Source organism: Triplophysa rosa, linkage group LG8 (genome assembly GCF_024868665.1).
Source record: "Triplophysa rosa linkage group LG8, Trosa_1v2, whole genome shotgun sequence".
Classification (NCBI taxonomy): domain Eukaryota; kingdom Metazoa; phylum Chordata; class Actinopteri; order Cypriniformes; family Nemacheilidae; genus Triplophysa; species Triplophysa rosa.
Window position 1 is genome coordinate 25029451 of NC_079897.1, and position 17536 is coordinate 25046986.

The 17536-nt window shown below is 38.9% G+C and overlaps 2 protein-coding genes across 5 annotated transcripts; one reads left to right on the forward strand and one right to left on the reverse strand.

Annotated features, from left to right (window-relative positions):
* Window positions 1-377: 377 nt before the first annotated feature.
* On the reverse strand, window positions 378-3990 carry LOC130558006 (tyrosyl-DNA phosphodiesterase 2). 2 transcript variants are annotated; one of them, XM_057340193.1, is made up of 7 exons: window positions 3580-3990; window positions 2927-3056; window positions 2075-2630; window positions 1841-1932; window positions 1647-1765; window positions 1131-1301; window positions 378-1028 (listed from the first exon to the last, which is right to left on the reverse strand). In XM_057340193.1, the coding sequence occupies exons 2-7, from the start codon at window positions 2952-2954 to the stop codon at window positions 744-746; spliced, it is 1251 nt and encodes a 416-aa protein (XP_057196176.1). In that variant the 5' UTR covers window positions 2955-3056; window positions 3580-3990; the 3' UTR covers window positions 378-743. The 2 variants fall into 2 exon arrangements, with proteins under 2 accessions (XP_057196176.1, XP_057196175.1); XM_057340192.1 differs by having other exon boundaries at window positions 2075-2644.
* A 1423-nt stretch (window positions 3991-5413) lies between these two features.
* On the forward strand, window positions 5414-17496 carry kiaa0319 (KIAA0319 ortholog). 3 transcript variants are annotated; one of them, XM_057340106.1, is made up of 19 exons: window positions 5424-6731; window positions 7192-7292; window positions 7691-8406; window positions 8572-8725; window positions 9302-9400; window positions 9738-9830; window positions 11335-11467; window positions 11878-12106; window positions 12236-12359; window positions 12696-12825; window positions 13081-13229; window positions 13787-13938; window positions 14028-14166; window positions 14330-14489; window positions 15219-15355; window positions 15454-15576; window positions 15808-15898; window positions 16324-16415; window positions 16640-17496. In XM_057340106.1, exons 2-19 carry the CDS (start codon window positions 7244-7246, stop codon window positions 16810-16812), a joined length of 2943 nt encoding a protein of 980 aa, XP_057196089.1. In that variant the 5' UTR covers window positions 5424-6731; window positions 7192-7243; the 3' UTR covers window positions 16813-17496. The 3 variants fall into 3 exon arrangements, 2 of the variants coding, with proteins under 2 accessions (XP_057196089.1, XP_057196088.1); XM_057340105.1 differs by having other exon boundaries at window positions 5428-6731; window positions 9735-9830; XR_008963370.1 differs by lacking the exon at window positions 16640-17496 and having other exon boundaries at window positions 5414-6731; window positions 9735-9830; window positions 15219-15351.
* Window positions 17497-17536: the final 40 nt, after the last annotated feature.

A 17536-nucleotide genomic window follows, 5' to 3' on the forward strand; every position in this document is an offset into this window, starting at 1 on the left:
TTTTGTTGTCAGTCTGGCACCTCTCAAAATTCGCATCTAACTGCACCGGCACATTTCAATTCTGTTTAGCTAAGTAGGGAAAAGAATGTGCTGTAAATCATTTCTGCAAATAAAACAGGGCTGTATTTGCCAGTTTCTCGCCAGAGAATGATTCCCTAACCATTCATTTAGACTTGATTGCTCAGTGTCACCCATAAACATTTAGGCCAAGTATTCTGCAGCTGTGTTGTGCTAAACATATGCAGTTTAAATGGCTTATATTGATGATTTTGAAATACAATGATCTAAAAATAGTGTCAGTAATCCTAAACCAGTGTCTATAGTACTTATACATATACTCTGATGAAAAGACCAGTCTCGACCAGCATGAACATCAACAAAATAAATACAAGTCATTTATTTGGTTAATATTCCTTAAAGGTCGAAGCTCGAAGGGGAATAACAGGCTGTTCTTTGGGTTCCCTCTAGTGGACAAATCAAGCAATTTCATACTTATGTGTTGTAGCATGCAGAAAGAAACATGACCTTTTTAATACAATTAAAATCTACTTATATCTACATATAGATATACAGTTAGTCTTAGGTTTACATGGCAATGCTTTAAACTGGAGTTCAAATGCTTATGATGACAATCATCAAGTTTATCAGCAATAGCTTGTTTAAAAGGTGTAATGTTCTTATGATACAGAGCCATTACTTTATCCAGGCCGTGAAAACTAAAATCATTGCGTGACACACGGTTCCTATGCCGACCCATATAAAAATGTGCAAAGGATGCCCCAGTGATCGCTAATGAAATAGTCACACTTCAGCTTCTCCAGACCAATCAGAGCCATGGTTTCAGGCTGTACCTGAGCACCTTCCGCTGCAGGCCTGAGGAAAAGTCGGTCAAATCGTAGGCGTATAGAATTAGGTATTTCCTTGTTATCGTTGATGGACGTGTCCCAGGTATATCTGCTCTCTTCTGGTTCCCCCAACATCTCCCACACATCGAAGATACCATTCGGAAGCCCTCCAAGCTTTTTCACCTGTCACAATAAACAGACAAACTTACAAACCAGATTTTGATGTAGGTCATAAGGAAGCTCTGATTTTCAAGAATATTAGGGTTTGAAAACATCACACACAACCTCCCAATCCCTAAGGTTGGTATCTCCTCCAAATATAACCGTATGGTCCAGCGGTGCCTCTTTCGTCCATTTCCAGACTCTGCGTAGCTGGTTCAAACGTTCCTGCGAGTTAGCCTTGCAGCTTTCCAGGTGAGATGTCATAATGCACAATGGACGACCTAGAAAGCTCACCTACACAAGCATGCAGAAAGAAGAAAAAATAAGAATAGAAACCTGGTTATTCTCACATAAATGCACCCTTCTGTGTTTTAGCATTCAAAAGATTTGACACATGCAAATAATGGCATATTCCCAATCGGTCAACATTAAATTCAGATTTAAAAGAACAGTTCATCCAAAAATTGTCCTACTGTGGTGGTCAATGGTTACAAGCATTCTTCCAAATATCTTTCTCTGTGTTCATCAGAACAAAGAAATTAATACAGATTTGGAACAACTGGAGGGTGAGTAAATGATGACACGGTTTTTATTTTTGGGTGAACTGTCCCTTTAAGGGGCTAACAAAAACTGACTTACATTTGCAATTAGAAGATTTCTGTCCATCTCTGTGGTGGGATACTTTACAATGTTGCTCTCAAGAAATTGCACTCTGCCTTTTCTAAGCAAAATCCCAGTGAAATAGCCCTCCTGATTGCCTAAAATACGTGATCAGATATTCATGCGGTGATATTTGACTATTTGAATTCGTATACAACTTTATAAACGCATACCTAGCACAAACTCGTAATCTTTCATGATGCTCTGTAAAAGATTCAAATAAGGAGGAATCAGCTCCTGCAACAGTACCACATCCGCACGGTACCTGCATTACAAATGACAATTCAGTCATTCATTCATAAAGTCTGGCAGGTTTTTGTTGTTTCATAAATTGCCACCAAAGAAACAATAAGAAACCTAAAAAAAAACCTTTTATACAACTTACTATACTAAAAAGGAACACTCACTTTCCTAAATGTGACAGCAGGCCTTTACTTCTGGAATAAACATTTTCTAGATCCAGACCATCTATGTTCCAGGAGATCACAGTCAGTTGGTTGCTAGTGGAATTAGACTGAGGTGCCTGCTCATCAACCGCTCCGTCATCAGTTGGAGATTTTCCCCAGTATGCCTGGTGCAAGGTAAAACTGGTCTGACGTGTTTGGGTGGACTTTGATTCTGTTGCTGGTGAGTCTATACCCTGATCTGAAGGAGTTTCAGTCTGTGTTTGGACAGACTGGGGAGACTCCGTTTGGGTCGACTGGTCGCGGGTAGATCTATCTGATGTTTGCTGTGCACTTTTTTCTTGCTTTGACCTTGCACACCTTTTTTTGGTCTGCTTAGACCTCTGTTGTAAAGTTGATGACTGATCTTCAACGGTGACGCTGGAGCACACAGAATCTGTTATCTTTTGACATGCAGTTCTTTGTCTGTGTTTATTCTTTTTCTTCTTTCCAGTTTTTCCATTAACTTTGACGTCCACAGGACTTGAAGAATTTCCTTTAGTGCCAGCAGGTGGCTCTCCTGAGCAGGTATGACTGTCAAAATTATGTCAACAGAAGCATCTATTCTACATGTATTTAGTTAGACCACAATCATAAAACCTTAAAAGCATTGATTCTAAAATAGACCGTTGCTGTAGTTCCAAGATTAAGACGGATCTAAGTCAACATGACAGTGGAAACAGATTAACTATTACAAAATATTCTATTACTAACTCGTCATTTTTAATACATCTAAATTACTATTCGTTTGCTGATACTAAATAAAACAAATACTAAAATATGTTTTAATTTATGTAAAAATTCTGGGAATCCTACCTTGGTAAACCTTGGTTTGATTTATCATCCATCTTAAATTAGGACGATATGCTCAGTTTTGAATCTGTTCTCCCTGCTGTCTTTCCTTTGTTTTCTCATTCGGTTTCTGTCTTCTGAACTTAGTTTGGTCCTGCAAAACAGTGATTATTATGACGTGGATGTGTTTACAAAAGATATGGTTATGCAGAGCATAGTTATTACTCAGCGACTTTTGTGTGTCATGTGTTACTGTATGTTGACATCTCAAGAGTGTAAAAAGTCTGCATTACTGTCAACAACATTTAACGTTAGATCAAAAACCTTACGTAAACTAGCTTAGGTTGTACGTGATCATATATTTATGTTAATTAATTAAATGTACCTTTTTACTGCCATGTAGCCTTCGTAATGTTACACTTATATGAAAGTTAAATTAACCTCTGGTAAACTGTAAGTACTGCTTTATACTGTATATGCGATCCTTTTCTTTTATATATCTATAAAATCCATTCATTTGATATCAAATTAATTACCTTTTAATGTAGAGATATAGAAATTAAGTGAAATAAACTCAAATTTGAACTGAGCAGGTAACAATTGCAAAATATAACGGCACAATCATCTATCTAACATCTGTAATGTAGAATCGACGATAAATTTAATTTGATACTTACCGACAACTTTTCTTGTCTCAGAGAGCATTATTTCTTCAAGAGAGGCAACTTAAGTCTTCTTATAGTTTACTTTCGATTTCCCACTTGGCTCATATCACGTGATCACGATATGAAAATCCACCACAGCAAAGCCAATAAAATAATAAACGTCTTAATTACATGACAGCACTTTTTGCTTTACCTTCGTAGGTCGTCCACCATATTGGAACGGTGCGAGCCTGTCCGTTAACACTCAAAATTAAGCGGACTGTGTATGATTATGAAAAATATTTATTGTTGTGTAAACTCAAACATTATATCTGCTACACTAACACATGACAACAACGAAAGGTTATCCCATTTTTCGGGAATTTAAATCCCCGTGGTTTTCACAGCCATGGCCGCACAGCGCAGTGGGACGTTCCAGTCAGCTGTGAGTGACGTCAGTGGACCGTTCCAAGAAGGCGGTATCTGCAGGTCAGAGAACTGGGCGTACCGAAAGGTGGGGGCGTACCGAAACGTCTTTTCAATTGGACACGAAAGCTGCCTGTTCAACATCAGCTTAAACGCTATTGGCCTACATCTAAAGCCACTTTTTCACTGTGGTGTTTTTGTGTCGAAGATTTTAAATATGAAACCAAGAATCTGCAGTTGATTTATAAAGATACTAGTGGCTATTTTAAAATTGGCCTCGACGCGAATCTAATGTGTGAGTTCTCCGTGATCACCGGGCTGTTAGCGCCGCCAAGAACAGCTTGATGGCAGCAAATACACCTCAAATTGGCCGCTGCCTCTAATATCACTTCAGTGGTAATAGGATTAATAGCCTAGTTTTTGGTTACGTTTCATAATGGGCAATCGTGTGTCTGATGAATCTATTAGTTTCGAGACTAATCATTTTGACTGAGGTCAGTCAGAGTTTCATAACTATACACAGCCTGGCTGTATGTATTCATTAGTTAACTTAAACGTAGTCTTGGAGCACTACCTGTGTACTTTTGTCTGAATTGTTTTCCCCTGTTGTGCAAAGTTTATACTTTACAATAAAATGTGTTTTGCATTTGATTAAAAATGAAAATAATCACATTACCTTAACTATTTAAAATGAAAACGAAAAGCAGGTGTTAATGTCATATTGCGTTTTATTGTAAATGTAAAATGAAGGTACAGTGGATGCACATATTGGATTTGAACTATTTAGAAATAACTGATATTTAAGGAACAGCTGATAAGTGTCACAATCAAATGTGAATTACAATAATTATTTAAAGGGTGGTACAATGTCTCTAACATAATAACACTTACAACTGCACTAGCGTTTTATAAGTTCAAAATAATTTATTTTCCTTGGTGTCATGATAGAATAACAACATGTCATACTGTAAAAGGCATTTCTACCGTTTTAGTACAACTATGATTTAGTATGCTTTAGTATATGTAAACAAAAACATGCAGAAAAAGACTGAAATACTCATAAAACATAACGACAGCTGCTTCTAGATGAGTAAGAGCTATTTACTTAGGCCTACCTTCTGTAATTTATTATTAAGCAATTTAGCAAAAACACAGACTTGTCTGATAACATTTTATTTCGTTTTTAAGGGCTTATGATCACAAATTCACAATTTGAAACCTTTCTATTACACACCTTATTGCGATCTTCTTCCTGTTTAAAAGAAATGAGGTGTGTGGTTAACGCTGATTGGTCAACTAAGTTGGAAAGAAAGAGCACGTTTGACCAATGAAAAACCTTTTGGCACGCCCCCTACCGTTCGGCACGCCCCCACCTTTCGACACGCCCATTTCTCCGACCTGCAGAGACCCCTACTTGAGAAGGCGGACAGGTCTACTTCCTTGGAGCGCTTGAATGCGGCATTTAGTTTTTATATCTATGGTTGCAACCATATATTGTTTCTGAGTTTTATTTGTATCGTCGAACAAAACACCCAAGGTAAAATAATTAAATTTACATATTATATAAAAAATATAGATTTTTAACTGGGGAAATGGCTTTTTCTGTAATCATTTATCAAAGATAAAAGATGTTCTTCTATAAATCCGGCAAAACAATTATAGCAGTAAACATGTGGGATAGTAAAACAAATAACACTGTCGTGCATTATAAATAATATGCAATATAGTAATTAATACAACCCGGTTTTCCCCAAGATTTTAAAGTGAACGAGCTGTGTGCATTTCATCTACCTTAAATGATATCACATTAGCGATGTGAACACAATTATTAAGCCTAAATGAATGCTTGACAAGCTTGGGTTCCGTATGACAATAAATGACAATATTTTTTCTAGTCTAACCATCTTAAACTGGGGCCATAACGTTTCTGTACTCCACGTAAATAATAAAGTATTGGAATTAGTTGAGGAATGACACCGTTGTTGTGTTTATATGCCGCAGTTCCACCATTCACTTGTATGTGGTTTATCGTCGGTTTTACCCTTACCAATATGGCGGCGGCGTTGGCGTACGATCCAGTGGACAATGCGCGTTTAGGTATATGTCTGTGGTTTCAAAAATTACTTAAAATTGTTAGATTTACTCATTATTTTAACAACAATGATACTGTAATGGTTGTTGGCTCGATATGACAAAAGTTATAATAAAATGGGTAGGCCTATTCATTTTTGTATCTAAAACCTTTGACATTATTCATGAAATTGAATGTTTTTCACAATAAACACATAGGCCTACTGATTAAAATGTATACCTTGTAATTCAGTATGGCGCTAGGATAAGCGTCCGCCAAAAGCTTAAATGCAAAAAAGGGGTGTAATAATTATCATTCCGTGATAACAATGTTTTTTGGCGAATATTATATAACTCTAAATAATGTTATTATGACCATTATATGAATACGTTTGCGGTTTCTGATGCGCAACATCACATGCGTCGCTGATCACGTGTCTCTCTCCGCCCTGCTCGTGCTCGTCTCCTGACACCCCCTCCCGCACACCCGCATCACAACTTCACTTCGGTAATATCGGCTTTACATCGCAACATCACGCCAGCATAACCAAACCTTAATGTAAACACTACATCAACGGTATTTATCATCGATATATATCCAGCGCGGGTTCGCGATGGTTGTGCAGAACGGAAGCTGAGGGACGATGTCATGGAAACAGATGCGTAAATAAGCGCATCCCGTCCCACAGGTACGCAGCTGCTACACCTCACAATACACACTTAGATTTTGATAGTGTTTTAAATGCTTTTTTGATTTTATTTTGCCGAAGACAAGTGATTCAGGAGTCTTCTAAATTATGTGGGCTAGTTAATGCAATAAGTCAGTTAATGGTTAGTGGATGCTTTTGTTTACTTACAGAACTTTACATACGGGTGAATAATTATGTTGTTGTGCTACTAACTTGCTGTATGTTTACTAATTTGCATGAGGTTTGTCATTATAAGGTAGCTACCCATAAAAGGAGGTTATCACATAACCACATCTCCAGAGGTATCAAAGCACTCAGGGGCGGTTGCCAGGGCGTCATCAGAATCCCTGACTAAATTCTTATAATTGTTTATGCTGCCAGATTTTTCTTTATTTACCTCCTGCTCAAACCTTGCTCTCAAACCTAGCTTCTGATTTCTTACTCTGTATTTCTCCTGAAGAGGTGTCTGAAGAGGTAATGATTCTCAGAAACCAGCCCTGTGAAAAGGCGACATGAACTTCTCACCAATTCTCTCCCTTGTATCGCTGTTTTGGATCAGAGGTGAGAGGATGCAGTACTTTGCAAGTCTACACTGCTGTTCGTGATCATATCTGTCAAAGAAGCCGTGAAATAAAGCAGTAATGTACTAACTAATGTGTATTTTTCAATCCCAGATGTTGTGATATTTTAGGAACAGTCTGACGAGTGCTTTATTTAGCACGCTCTTATCTAAACTGACTTGCAGTGCATGCGACTCCGAGGGAATATCTAAGCAAAGAGTGCATTTAGTATTTCCAAAAAGTTCATCAAAGTTTGGGTTTAAGTTTTTCTTTTGGAATCTTGAGCATCACACGCGTCTCCATTTCAGCGTATTTATTAATGATCCATACCACAGTCTTCTTTTGTGCTAGATCTATATTAACAACCCCAGTTATGTATTTTGCATTTGTTGTTGACAGCATCAGGAGAGTGCAGGCAGGTGGCTACCTATTCGGAGAGTGTGGTGTCCCCAGAGCTGAGGAGCAGCAGTATTTTGCGGGTCCCGGAGGTGTCATCTTTGGCCCAGTGCGCAGGAGCCTGCTGTGATCTCCCAGGTTGTGACCTGGCCTGGTTTTTTGAGCGCCGCTGCTATGTGCTAAGTTGTCAGCGCAAAGAAAACTGTCAGCCAAAGCAGAGACCCGGTACTGACTCTCTCCTGGCCTTCCTGCAACGCGGGCCTCCGCAGACTTTGGTTCTGCAGTCCTTAGTGCGAGGAGATTCTTTTCCTAACCACTGGCAACCTCTGCCCAGGCACAGGGGCTCTGAAGACCCCATGAAGGATCTGGCCTTGCTGGATGGAATTCAGGATTTGGACACCACCGATGCTGACTATGCTGAGAGTTTTCAAAGTTTAGAAGACGAAAGAGTTGACAGGGTTGAAGATCGGGATGGTGCAGCGCTAGAACAGGAAGAACGCCCAGGAGTATATGAATGGCCACTTGTCCAAAGAAAAGAAGAATTCAACCAAACAGAGACAGAGAGGGTTGAGGGAGGACTGACAGCAGTGCAGGACTCTCTTGAAAGCAGCACCTTGACCCCAAGTCACTTACCTGAATTGAGAAATGAAAGTAAATCCTCTGTAACTGACGCAGAACCCACTGGTTCACCCTTAGCAACTACTGTGCTCAGCGTGAAGGTCAGTAAAACTCTTTTTGAATGTGCTCGCACTCTGGCCAAACTTTTAATCAATCTCGCACAATCTGCAGTGTGAAATCTCTGTATATAGAACACATCATTTTGTTTTTGTGCACAGACTTTGTGAGTGAAAAGTGTGAAAGCAATGATACTGTTCTTATTAAAGGCTGAAGAAGACCCCAAGAACATTTCATCTGTTACTGAGCCCAGCATGCTGCAATATGTCCGCACGAAGCCCCTGAAGTTAAGCAGACTTGGTACTTTCTTTACAACTCAGACCAGCACTGAACCCACATCACAGGTGATCACAGAAGAGCCAGGTACAGCTAAAACTTATGTACATCTATAATGAAAAATCACACTTTTGTCATCCTTAAAACACGACAAATTTACTTTTGTTAAGAATGATAAAATGACGTTTGTTTCTTCTTGTGCCAATGAGAAATATTAAAGTGATAGTTCACCCAAAAATGAATATTCTGCCATCATTTACTGTCATTTCTTGTCATTTCAAACCTTTAAGACTTTCTTTCTTCTGCAGAACACAAACGAAGATATTTTGAAGAAAGTTGGTAACCGACCAGCATTCATTTCTATTATACGGACACAAAACCAAATGCGAGGGAATGGGTGCCGGTTACCAACATTCTTCAAAATATCTTCTTTGGTGTTGTGCAGAAGAAAGAAAGAAAGTCATACAGGTTTGAAATGACAAGAGGGTGAGTTAATCATGACAGAATTTTTATTTTTGGGTGAGCTTTAATGTGCTGGCACTGAAAAGCATGGAAAGGTTTTTTACCTCATAAAATGTGGAAAAATGTTAAATGTGAAGATGAATGAAATACAAATGAAAAGGTTCTTTTCACTCATTCCACTGACTTATTCTCATTATTCAGTGAGAACTCTGGCTGTGTCTATCGGAGGCCCAATTGAAGTGACGCTGCCTCAAAACACTGTTGAGTTTACGGCGTCAGTCAATCCAGAAGACACTGCAGGTTTGTTTTTACCAAACTCAAATTCTTACCAAAGACAAAGAGCATGACACATGAAAACATTTTTTAAATACATGTACATATATTATTGTTGTATTGCATAAACGTGAATATGAACTTTATTTCTTTGCAGCAATTGAGGTCTGAAAAAATACAAAACATATTTTCTGTTATTTTAACTAGTTTTCATTTTCTGCAAATAAATGCGATTAGAAACAATATTTTTATTTGAAATTTGGCAGAAATATTGTTGTCCCACAACTGTATTTGGTGTTTTGACATTATTTACCTACTGCCCATGTGGCTTATATATGAATAAATGTAGTTTTCTTTACAGCAGTGAATGTAAACATGCCTCCTAAAGCCATCGCAATGCCCGAAAGCCAGGATGTGTTTCTCCAGCCTGGCGCAGTTTTCATCATCAATGCCAGCCGTATGTAGCAGCTTCTTACCATTTCTCTCTCTCTTTGCTTGTTAACCTTACTTTAAATTCAAATATATCAAACATAAAACTTGTTTGACCAAGATACATTTTTGTTATATTACAAACATATTTAGTCTTTTCAGCATTTTCTCCCATTTACTGTATAAAATCTTTTACATATTAAGTCCTGGGGCCAGTTGCATAAACTTAAGGCTAAAATACACTACAAGACTTTTGCTCAGATTTTGCCCAGATTTTCAGTCCGGACTTGTTGCAGAAAGTCTGTGCCAGTCTGCAGATTTGATCAGCTAGTGTGTTTCTATCTGAAACTTTCAAAAAGTCTGCAAGTGTATGATGTCTAGCTTAAAAAAATCTGTTCATGTAGTTAAATTAAGACTGTGTCTTAACAACTAGTCTCACTGACTAGCAATTGTTTAAGACCAATCAGTCTTACTTTTCAGATTTCAATTAGACCAATCTACCATTTTATGTAACTGACTTTAAAGCGGCCCTAACACACGTGGTTTCTGCCAATCTCATATCTTGAGTACCTATAGAGTAGTATTGCATACTTTGTATCTTCGAAGAGTATTTAGTTTGATCACATTTATAAAAGATAAATACAGCTGTACGATTATTTCTGAAATCATACGGCGCGTGCGTGGGGGGGGAGGCTAGGGTAGGCTGAACTAAAGCACGTGCGCACCCATTGCCAACAAAACACGGTTCATGTCCGGCATCTTTTAGTGCTGGGACGGCTCCATATATCAGTTTCAAACGATCTCCAAATCCAGCGTTATATCCAGCGTTTATATAACATTCATCACCCAAATGCAGTGAACAAACAAACACCTGAACTTCGCGAACGTATGCTCTCTCTCTCTCTCTCCTGCACACAAGTGAAAGTGACATCTGCGCATGCTCCTTCTCCTGCTCTCCTTGTCCGGGAGAATTGTCCAATAAGGGACTAAGAAAAATTGTTACGAAACAGTTTTATAAGTTCGAAAAAAACTTTCCGAAACCTGATCGCTGGGGGAGTGTATTGAGCACAGAAATACTACGTAATACGCCCAACTCGTTTTTTGACAAGTTGACCATGTTAAGCATGAGAAGAAGTCAGAATGCATGACACACCGTTGCACTACCCCTTTAAGAAGTTATGACCAGTCTTGAAGAAAAAATTTGGATGACTAACTTATAAGTCTAGTCTATGTAGTTTATGTCTATGTAGTTTATTTATAGTCCTGGTGTCAGAGAACTCTAAAAAATTGAGTTAGGTTTATGCTTACAACAAGAATAAACTAGTCACTGAGGTAAAACAGATTTTTCCAACCCAATGTTTTGAAAATCTTTGAATGGTTTTACTACAAAACAAGTTCAATTTGGCAGGTATTTGTCAAACATACTTCAGTGGCAAAGCAAGTTTTTCCCCAACGCCTAATATACAAATGTATTATAAAAATTTGTATTCAAATGTACTATTTCGCAAGCTAATATACCTGAATGTTTCCAGAAAGCTTGGATGATGCTGGGATAGTCAGTTACCTGTGGGAGAAGGTGAATGGGCCTGTATGGAAACCTGATGGACCTGTTGACACCCCTGTACTCCAGCTACACAACCTTTTACCAGGAGAATACACCTTTAGGTGAGAGCACAGATCTTGTCTTTAAAGTGATAGTTCAGCCAAAAAATACAAATTCTGTCATCGTGTGTTTACCCTCATGTCATTCAAAACCTGTATATGAGTCTGTGGAACACAAAAGACGATATTTTGAGAAATGTTTGAGTGGTTTTTACAACATTACCAACATTCTAATAAACAAACAAGAATAAAACTCTTTTAAAAACATTACACTTTATCGAATGGTGATCAGTATCTAAATACTCTATTGATGTCGGATCATGTGGTTCATTTCTGTTCTTCACCTTCTACATTTTGCTGTCTCAGAAGTTGTCGTCTGCCTCTGGTGGGCGGTTACTCTTGGGCTTTTTTAATTTGCCTTGACCTCATTAACTTAAAGTGTCCTGTACTGATTTTTGCTTGGCCTACATTAGGTTGACAATTTCTGATTCGAAAGGGCTGACTGACTCCACCACTGCCACCATAAGGGTCAAAAGTCCAAAAGATGACCCTCCTCAGGCCAGAGCGGGCCATGACCAGGTCATCACTCTACCTCTCGACCATCTCACCCTGTGGGGTAACCGAAGCACAGATGACAATGGCATTATCAGCTTCTTCTGGACTCTCCATCCCAGCAGCCTGACCCGAGAGGTTACCATGCAGGTAGTTAGATTTCACCCAGACTTATGGGCATATGTGTTCAGCTTCCAGGGGACTCAGTTGTATGTATATGTGAGTGTAGTTGATGTTTATGGTGAACTGTTGATGGTGATGTTAGCTGTATGTTTTCAGGGTGTGAGATCACCATACCTGCAGCTCTCTGACCTCCAGGAGGGTCAGTACACATTTCAGCTCACAGTTACTGACACCAGAGGTCAACAAGACTCAGACACCATCTCAGTCACGCTGCTGCCTGGTAACACACATTATATACTTAAAGTGAAAATTCTGTCATCATTGACTCACCCTCTTGTCATTTCAAACCTTTATGACTTTCTTTCCAATGCAAAACACAAAAGAAGATAGTTTGAGCAACGTTGGTAACCGAACAGTGCTGGCCCCCATTCACTTCTATTGAATGGACACAAAACCAATGCAAGTGATTGGGGCCAGTTAACGACATTCTTCAAAATATCTTCTTTTGTGTTGTGCGGAAGAACGAAAGGCATACAGTGAACGATCGCACATTTGTTTAGAATGCGTTTGAAGATAAACATCATATGGTGTATAACATATATCTGTTATGGGGTAGCAAACAGGGCACCAGTTGCTATAACAGGACCAGACATGCAGTTCATTCTCCCCGTCTCCACCATCACATTGAATGGCAGTGGCAGCACAGATGATCAAGCTATCAGCAGCTGCCAATGGGACATGCTCAGGTATCTGTACACCAGCAGAACAAGGATGCTCATGGGGTCAGTTATTGACTCTTATACAAAGAATCCATTTAACTAGAATTTTTCTATTTAATTTTCTGTGCATTTTGCGTAAGCTGGTCACGTGATATTAGCCTTGAGCCTAGCTTTACTCATTTCTACCTATTTGAAAGCAAGTTAGTCAAATTAGTGTTTGATAGTGAAATGTGTGGTCAAGCATATTGATGTGCCAATGCCGCTCTCCTTATAATGGTGAAGTGGCCCTCCAGGCTCAAAGATGAAGGATGCCAACAAACCAGTTGCTATAGTGACGGGCCTGAGAGCTGGGAATTACAAGTTCAGGCTGACAGTGAAAGATGAGCAGGGAGAAACAGACAGCGCAGTATTGACCATCACCATCAAAGACGGTGAGCAGATAATGCATGTAACTTCATATTTGCTGTTAATTCAGTCTTAAAGGGACAGTTCACCCAAAAATGAAAATTCTGTCATCATTGACTCAACCTCTTGTCATTTCAAACCTGTTTGAGTTTCTTTCTTCCGCAGAACCCAAAAGAAGATATTTTGAAGAAAGTCGCTAACCGAACAGCATCGGCACCCATTCACTTCTATTGTGTGGACAGAAAGCCAATGCAAGTCAGTGGGTGCCGTCACTGTTCGGATATCAACATTCTTCAAAATATCTTCTTTGGTGTTATGCGGAAGAAAGAAAGTCATGCGTGTTTGAAATGACAAGAAGGTGTGTAAATGATGATAGAATTTTCATTTTTGGGTGAACTATTACGTTAATGCAGATTTTCCATAGTATAATTTGTCATTCAAAAAGCATTTTCATTTAAACGTTGGGACCCTGCAGTTTATTTATCCTATGTACATAAATTTGTTGTTTATTTTAGATATATCCCTGGATTATGTTGACCATTTTTATAAGCAATTGTTATTGTGTATTTTGTTAAATTCACAGCCAAAAGCGTGCCACTTGTTGCCCATGCTAGCGGCAGCCACACCCTGACTTTACCCAACAACTCACTGGTGCTCAGGGGCTCCGTGTCCAACAGCGGAGTGGCCAATGTGTCTTTTCTTTGGGTCAGAGATGAACAGAGTCCTGCTGCAGGGGTGAGACAAATGATTCACGTACAATATCCTGATCAGTGGCTCTGTATTTTAGCTGACCGTCCCTCCCTCTCACTGTCTTTTGAGAGTAGGATGTTTTATATGGTACAGATCATGAGGCCTTCCTTTACCTGGCCAACCTGGTGGAGGGAACATACCTGTTTCAACTCCGGGTCACTGACGCCCTGGGCCGGTCAAGCACGGCCACAGCTACCATAGAAGTGCGTCCCGGTAAGCAGCTAAGAGGATAATTCACTATTTATCATCATAAGAATATATAAAGAAAATGTGAAAGATATACATGGCAATTTAAGTCACATCTGTTGGTACATACAGTTGTAGAGGGTATGGAAAAGTGATGTGTGTGTTTGATGCTGTTGATGTTTGTGTGCAGATCCACGCGAGCGAGAGGAGGTGGAGCTTGAGCTGCAGGTGGGCGTGGCTCAGGTCAGTCAGCAGCAGCAGGACACAGTGGTCAGACAGCTGGCCGCTCTACTGCATGTTCTGGACTCAGACATTGCACTGAAGGGTCTGCATGGCCAGTCAGACATCAGGTACAACACACATGCTAACACCTGGGACTTCCCTTTTGCTTATTATGAAAAATAAAGATATGTAAAGACAAATTTTGTCTCTTTATGGATTATTAGTTCTGATAAGGACATACAGAAGTGTCTAGAAGTGATGCCTAACTTTGTTCTTTATTGTTATCTTATTCGTTCTATATTATTCAAGATTAGACATGCACCGATATATCGGCCGATAATCGGTATAGGTCTATCAAAGCAATTTTTCACACTATCGACTATCGGTCGATACTTTGAAAAGAATTTAAAGGAGAATTGGCTAAAAATTACAACATGTAAGCAAAGCTTACTGAGTGAATTCCCAGGATGATGTCTACTAAAATCTTACTACAAAAGAGGATCAACAACTACTAATAACTGATACAATTGTAATCAATGTGTTTTTCTATGCATTTTTTTATATTCGAGTACAAAAAATGTTTTTTTTTGTGTGTATTGAAACATTTTGCCAAATAATGTAGAATGTAAATATAATAAAATAGTAATAGTAAAAACACTTTAACTTTTGTTTTGTTGATTTTGGTTTATTCTAATCTGAGGAGGCATCAAAAACAGATCCCGGACATCACTTTTGGCCACTTCTGTATCTAATATTGTTTTTATTAGATTTATCAAACTTCTGGGAAGGCATTTTTATTGCCGCACACACAGTGTTTAGTTGAAGCCCCTGAATGTCTAGATGTGTTTTGTGTTTAGCACAGTGTTTAGGTTCTCAGTACAGGGTCCCGATGGAACAATCCCAGGCCCTAAACTCGCCCGGCTCCTGAGAAACCAGCTGTTACACGAGAAGACCGACTTCTTACTCTTCAAGGTCCTGCGAGTGGACACAGTCAGTGAGTTATTTTTCATTATCATGATTTCACAATATATTCATGTACCACCAAAACCCTACCAAAGTTATCCTCTCTTTCAATCTTTTCAATACATGCAGTGTGCTTACTGCTCTGTTCTGGACGTGGACAGTGTGACCCCATTACAAAGAGCTGTTCCTGTGACCCCCTCTGGATGGAGAACCCCATTCGCCGTTTCCTTGACGATGGCGAGAGCAACTGCGGTACCCGAGTCTCTGTTTATCTATACTGAATGAGACAAACGTACTGCATCAGTGTGTGAATGCAATTTGGATAAAAGCTAATTCAGTCTGTTTGTGCTCTCTGCAAAGCTCAATTATTATCTACGGAATAGATATTTCTGATGAACTGCCATGTCAATGAAAGGATGAATAGAAAATCGTTCTTCTTTCATAAATGATTGACAGCTCATCTTCTGTCTCTTGTCTCTGCAGATTGGAGCGTATCGTATGTCACCATCTCTTGTTTGGTGACAGTCATGTTCTTCTTGTCTGTCAGCTGGGTTTGCATCTGCTGCTGTAAAAGGTGATAAATAATTCATTTACCAAATCCATTGATTTAAATGGATTACATGAAATGGCCTGAGATGTCGGAGTTGAGCCAATCAGATGCTAAAAGTGGATGCGCGGCTTATGTAATTTGGTCTTGGATGAACAGTTTGATGAGAAATATTTGAGTTTGTATTGAAATGTCTTATTGCAGATGGCGTCTTAGCAAATATGAGCAGTTTTTTACACTTCACTAAAAGTCTGGTTCCCCTATATTGCTGTCTAGATCAAATGAGATTAATGAAATCTTTTGTAACGGTATCACTCCATGCAAACATCCATGTCTACATATGTAGGGTTGGTGTCTTGTCATTTATTTTCCTCTAATCAGGTAAAAGACTGTTAGCACACTTGTTCGTCTGCTTCCAGTGTTTGTACTCATGTTTGTTTTGGTTGTTTTAGAGGTAGACGCACAAAAGTAAGGAAGAAAACCAAGTACACAATACTAGACAACATGGATGAGCAGGAGAGAATGGAGCTCCAGCCAAAGTACAGTAAGTTCCAGATCTAATTTCTCACCACCATCCATTTATTGTGGTACAGATTTTTTGGTTTGAGGCGGACAAATCGCTTGCGATGTTGCTCATTTTCACTTTGGATAAATGCATCTGCTACATGACAAAATGTAAAAAAAATATGTTTTCTACTAGGGTGCCAGAAAAGACACCCTCATTTGGAATAACAGTCATCACATTCACATATTTTGTGTCCTCTATAGACATCAAACACAAGAGCACAGAGCACAACTCCTGCCTGATGATGTCAGAATCAGAGCTGGACAGCGAACAGGAAAACATTTTCAACTACACAAGAAGCGATAAAGCCCGGAACAGAGCCAACGGAGCGGTCCGAAACGGAGACGCTTTCAGCCTCTGCCCTGTTGAAGGTTGAGTCCCAGGTGAACACAAGGACAGGGTGGAATATTCCACAGTGCTGATGAAAAATCATCTGAAATTTTACAAAACTGACCGACTATTGAATGCGATTGGTCTTGTTATGAATTCTCATTTGTTTACTGGATGCATTTTGACTTTGATTTTCAAGTATTCTATTTGAATTTAGGAGCTGTGCATTAAATTCCCAATCTCCCTTAATATGCGCTTAATAATGCTTGTATGTTCAGTGATGCGTTGCAAGCGATTCGCATCCAGTTTATTTTGCTATGGGGAGAAATTACATATAACTGACGCAGAGAAAGCCATTTTCTTTATGCAAAACAATTTATTTTAACTTATTTATTAACCAATGTTATGTATTTATGTGCCTGATCGACAAGGATTATTTTGTCTCGTTTGAGATATGACTGGTCTAAAGTTTGCTTAAACTGAACATGCAGTAGAAGCCATTTATACTGAGTATAAATGTTTATTTATACCCAGTGGTTATTTAAATGTTGAGATATTTATTAACAAACATTATCCAATGAGCAGATTTTGTCATATCTTAACAAGGAGAAATTTGGTCTAGTTTTAAATGTAGAAATAAGATTGTGGCCCTATACAGAGATATGTGTAGTGGCTGTGTGTTTGTGACATCTGTCTGTAAGAGAATTAAAGGTTTGTTTTTGCACCTCGAGCATGCTTTCTGCAAGATGAAAAGATCATTAAGAGTGTGT